Here is a 5,775-nt window from a genome sequence, read left to right on the forward strand (position 1 = left end):
GGCTACGAGGAAAACAAAAGAGACGAGATCAAAGGTGAAGATTCCGTGGTGGATAATGGCAGAGAAGAATAGGAGGCACACGTGACCTGCGTACACAAGCACGCTATAGTGTGTTCAAATTTAACGATTCAATTGAATGTCGAGAAAATCGCGCCCCATTATTTCTCTCTCCCTCTCCCTCCCTCCCCCCCCCTCCTCTCACTCTCTGATGCATAAAAAAAATTCCGATACCGTTAAGGAAGCTTGAACTTTCCCTCTGCATTCGATCGTTTTCCTTCTTTTTCTCCTTCTCCCTTTTTTATATCATTTTTCCTCCCTTCTAATAGACACTCTTTCCGACACAGTCTACTCTTTTCGTTTAGAAAGACGAGAAGATGGTATTCCCGTGAAAGCTAGAGGAAAGAAGCGAGCCCGTGAGAAAGGAAGATATATGAAACGAGATTCCACGCGATCTCTCGTTCTATCATCTTACAATCTGCATCTCCGATTCACGCTATTCTGCTATTCTCTCTTTACCAAGGCATTAAATTGGAAATAATTTAATAACTCAAGATAATTCAATCGATTGATTAATTTCAGTGAAATAAAAAAATCCATTTACCGTATAAAAGAGAGAACAAAAAAAAATAACATATAATAATAAATCTAATATGCTAATATATAACGATTTTATTTCTAGAATATACGAAGAAAATCTATTCGATCTTCAATCTTCGCCAAAGAACGAAATGAAGTCCAGCATTCGAGCGGCCATATGGTTAGTTCCGTTGGCAGTTGGATGCATGGCCCTGCCGCCGCAATTACAGGCCGATCTGATGAGTAGCGGGAAGATGAAATACCGGCGTGCGAAGGCGCCATCGTATTTCAACGAAGAGGAGTCGAGCAGTTCGGTAATTGCATCGAGCGGTAGCGGCATCGATGAGAACAGCGTCGGCCCCACTACTACCATTAGCAACGTTGCAAAAATCAGCAATGGCGGCGGTAGCAAGAACGTCGATGCCATTATATCAAACCCGCTTCCTCCTCGCCGGGTTTCCGCCACGATTAACGGCGACTCGATCACCACGCTCTTGTCCTCCTCCTCCTCCTCCTCCTCCTCGTCCTTGACGACGTCGACAATGTCATCGTCGACGGGACACGATTCCTCTTCCGTCGAGGTCGCGACGGGCGGCTCGTCGACCTTGTCGATCGCGGACGCGAGAACGGAATTGGGAGCACCCGTGTCGTCGGCGAGCAACCGTGGCACGACGACCACGAGAACGACGATGAAGATGTCGACAACGATGGCGATAAATACAAGCAGCTCGAATTTAACCACGTTCCCCACCGAAGCCTCATCGAGAACGATCGCTTCGAATCGAGACGCGAGCACCTTTTTACCTTCCTCGAAGAAATCGACGACTAGCTTCAACGAGATTACCACCACCCCTGCCTCGACCTCGTCGAAAGAAATGAGGGAATCGACGGGCAAGATCCGACCCCAGATCAAACTGACGATGAACTACACGAATCTTGGCGAGGTGAGTAAAATTATTGTCGAATCATCCATTCCTGATTCTTTCCTTTCCTTTCCTTTATTTCCCCATTTTTCGTTACGAGTTTCCATCTTTTGTATAAACAATTCCTTGAGTTGTAAAAGAAAAAAAAAGCTATTTGCATAGGTTTTCGAATTTTATGGTTCTGTAAAAATTATTAATTTAAAAATGCAAATGATAGAATGAATATAGGATTATATATAAGGAAAAATGATCGACTACTTTCTAAAAGTAATATTATCCAAGAACATCGGATTGCAGATAGATCGTATAATATGATTGTGTAGTTAGAAGCAATAATAATGAACCATTCATACTAAATTGTATTCTCTTTAAAATCTTCTCTTTTTCTAACTCTTAATTGATTCATGTATGGATCTTTCACACTCTATGTCTTTGTATATCTACACGTGCTCGCTCTCACTCACATTCACTCGTTTAATCGCTCATTCATTCGTTTGTTCAATTCAAACAAATTATGCAATGATTCTTGAAAAATATTTAACTTAATATCCATTCAATAACACGGATAATCAGAAATTCAACGTTCAACGTATTAAAATTTCACGTAATAAAAAAAATGTTATACGCGCCTATTATTCTAGATCAATCAATCTTCATTTATTGTATTATTATTCTTCAAAAAAAATTATATACCTTTTCTTTACTTTTCTTCTTTGAACTTTGAAAATTCAAGATAAAATGAACGATGGCTTGGATACAAATTTTATCTTAATCGATTTAAAAAGAATAAATAAATTGTATATTCAAGAAATATTCGATTATTTTGAACAATTATTTTTGAGAAAAAATAAAATTGCACTTCTCATTCAATGTATACAATATTGTATCCTTCTTCGTCTTCTTCTTTCTCTTTGTTTCTCTCTTATTTTTTTTTATTTTCTTCTCTCACGAGAATGAATCATCTTATTTCATTTGTGTACTTTTAAACAGGATGGATTCTATACGCGGAACATTTCACGCGCAAAATATAACTGTTTAAGCTATAACTATGTTTAACTATACCATAAGTACCGTAACTACACTGCTATAAAGCGGTTAAGTTTCACAGGTCAAAGATGTGTTGCAACTAAATCATGCACTTTGTTTAACCAAAACAAACTATTCTTCTCCTGTAATGAACTTCACCACTTTTTTTTTTCTTTTGCCTGAACAATTTCATTTTCCTTTATCTATTTCTTATTTTATCCTTTCTCATCCTCTTTCATTCCAAGTCATTGACACGACATCCGGTAATTATTTTAATAAGGATCAAGTTGCGTTTTTACCGTCGTGGAAAATAATTTCACATTACTATTTCATGATTGGAAAATCAGATTGCATCAAATGTGAAACATTCTCATGTGTATTATATTTTATATTAAACAATTAATAATTTTTTATATCGAGTTTATTTTATAAACGACAAAAAATAAAGCAAAAACGTGTAGCAAATATAGAATTCAAAATTTTTAAAATTTCGATTTTTTTTCTATTTTTGTGATTCGATATTTTAAAAAAAATAAATATTTTCAATTTCAATTTTGAAAAGTTCATATGTGAGATTGAGGTTAAGAGGAAGATAGGAATAGAAATAAAAATGTTATAAACACACAATTTCACGTAATAAAATATGATAAAGTAATAGATATAAATTTCTTGTGAGTTAAGTTGAAAAGCGATTTCAACAATATCAAAATTTTATTTTGCAAGCAATTTACACTGGAAGGAAAGAAAAAAATTATTAAAAGTAGCCTAAAAGTTTTTATTTTAAATATGAGATTATTTTAGATAGAATATATTATTAAAAATAATATTATATATATTTTATAACGATAGACGTTTAACATTAAAATATTGCACATATTCTATATATAAAACATTATTTTGATAATAAAAAAAAAGAGAGGAAATTAGTTTCAATCAAGATAATTATGCCTTGAGATTGGTTATCAAGAAATAAAAAGAAACAAAATTATAATTATCTTACGATTACGATTACGATTATAAAATATTATATCGATCATATACCTCCAATAAAAGTTTAATCAAATCGATTCTTCTGAATGTATTTCGATATTATCAACGCCATCTACGAATTTAGCGAATATATCGAAATTACAGTTCGCGCGCAAAACTCGTGAATCGTCGCGACACGTAACATAACCTATATAAGTTAAAGGGATGAGACAAGATTCTAAATATATTCTTCGATTGGATATTGATCATATCGTTCAGTTTGGATATTGATATTAAATTCAAAATGTTTTTTTTAGAAAATTGTCACGAATCGCATTGCTCGTTTTAACGTTTCAAAAGGAGGGCAAGTGTTCATGACCGTGACGTGCGAGCGGATCGGCTGATGTTAATATCGGTAGTGGAACGTGACGATACCAAAACAAGCAGAAAAGAATGAAAAGAGGAAGAGTATGAAGGGAAAAGAAATAAAAAAAAAAGAGGATAAAGAAGGAATCGAACGACTTTGCTACACGCTTTTATTGTAATTGCTCATTCAACTGTACGTGTTCGTAAATTATACCTATATATTACGTAGATAGTATATGTGTTCGTAAGACAATTTTCTCGATCCGCTTTGAATGATGAAATGTATTCAGTTATGAAAATAACTGTTCTAGATTAATATTATACGTGGTACATTTTAAGCAAAAAATAATCGTTAATTATCAATCTTATGATTAACTGGATGAAAAACCGGACTAATGAAACGTAACGATAAAAGTAAGAATTTAATTTCTTTAACGGCATTCTATTAAATAAGAAATAAATAACTACTTTGTACAATAACGAAAAATAACGAAAAAGAAAATAATGATGGTTATTATTGAAGTAGTTCTTTGTTCGTAACATAAAATCGATTATTCGAAGATTTGAGAAAATTCTTAGAAATTGGCAAAGAATTAGAGAATACCGAACATTAACGTCGGCATCCGTACTGAAATGCTCTTGGAATTATACCTTTAGCAATATTATCATAATGGAACAATCAACTTTGTGGTTCACCAAGAATCATCAAGAATCATCACGATCGTGAATTCACGACACGACAAATTTCTATTCTAGTCTTTCCTATTTCTTTTTTCATTTAATTATTAATTATTAAAAAATTTCGGTTTCGAGTTTAATTCAATTTTCATCGAATCTAGAAATTCGATGCCATGTCTAACAAAAATGCTTGTTTATCGATCGATTCATAGACTGGGGTACGATTACCGGAGGGTGCGAGCGCAGCTCTTGCAAAACCAACCAAGTATCACTACTATCCACACAATCAGCATATCTACTTGTTACCAGAGTGCGCGGTACAGCAAGTTTGCAATGCCGTTTACGTTAGGCTGAATTTTACTCAGCCTCTGTGCGCTTGTCCAGGAAGATACCGCGACCCTTGCAGCGCCTCACTCGACAGCGACGATCTCCACACTACCGAGCTGGTCACCGACCCACGAACCAAGGTTAGTCGCCTTGCCGCACTATCCTCTTTACTAGACCTTTCTTTATTCCTTTGCTTCACCGTGTATCTCTTCTCTCGAGTCTAGAATGTTTCTCTTTTTCTCGTTACGCTTATCGAGCCTCGTTACGTTTAACACAACGAAACGAAAGGAAAAGAAACGAACGGAACGATACGGAACGGAAGTCAATTCGGTTCAATTCATCGAAACGTCGGATTTTGCGCGTAATTCAAATTTTCTTCAAATTTCTCCTCACTCTTACGTAAATCAACGTACAACGGTTCCAAAGTTTAGATTCGATCTTATCGAAATGTGTGAAGCGAAGAGACGTATTAATTTTTTTTTTATCTGAGATTGACGTAAATTTAATCTTTGACATTTCATCATCTCTCGTAACTCTTTTTTTTCTTTAATTTTTTTTTTCTCGTATATCTGATTAATTATTTTTTTTTTTTTTTTTTTAAATTATTACTTTTAAAATCTCGATCGCCAATTTTACAGACACGTTTTTTCTTTCTCCAATCAAAAAAAACGTCGTACAATTTTGGAACGAAAAATTAGTGGCTATTACAGACGATGATTGTCATTAAATGTTTGATACACGATAAGTTGTTCAAACGTTTAGAAAGTTAATAATACCGAGATATAAACAATTTATGTACACTACTTATTATGTGGAATTATGGGAACTAGATGTGGATAGATAAAATCGTGTAGGTGTTCCAATATTCCGAGACGAGAGTAATTTCTCTCTCTCTCTCTCTCTCTCTCTC

The 5,775-nt window shown here is 34.5% G+C and overlaps 2 protein-coding genes across 3 annotated transcripts in view; one reads left to right on the plus strand and one right to left on the minus strand.

Annotated features, from left to right (window-relative positions):
• The window catches only part of LOC102676651 (elongation factor-like GTPase 1), a 28,191-nt gene that overhangs the window by 15,224 nt on the left and 7,192 nt on the right, over nt 1-5,775 (minus strand). The window lies entirely within an intron of this gene.
• Nucleotides 694-5,775, plus strand: part of LOC102676286 (uncharacterized serine-rich protein C215.13) — a 6,871-nt gene continuing 1,789 nt past the window's right edge. Inside the window, exons 1-2 of the mRNA XM_006617198.2 lie at nt 694-1,520; nt 4,751-5,005. Of these exons, the coding sequence (XP_006617261.2) occupies nt 729-1,520; nt 4,751-5,005 (1,047 nt within the window). The 5' untranslated portion in view covers nt 694-728. The remainder of the gene's footprint in view (nt 1,521-4,750; nt 5,006-5,775) is intronic.

The sequence above is a fragment of the Apis dorsata genome, unplaced genomic scaffold (genome assembly GCF_000469605.1).
Source record: "Apis dorsata unplaced genomic scaffold, Apis dorsata 1.3 scaffold_293, whole genome shotgun sequence".
In the NCBI taxonomy this organism is placed as follows: Eukaryota; Metazoa; Arthropoda; class Insecta; order Hymenoptera; family Apidae; genus Apis; species Apis dorsata.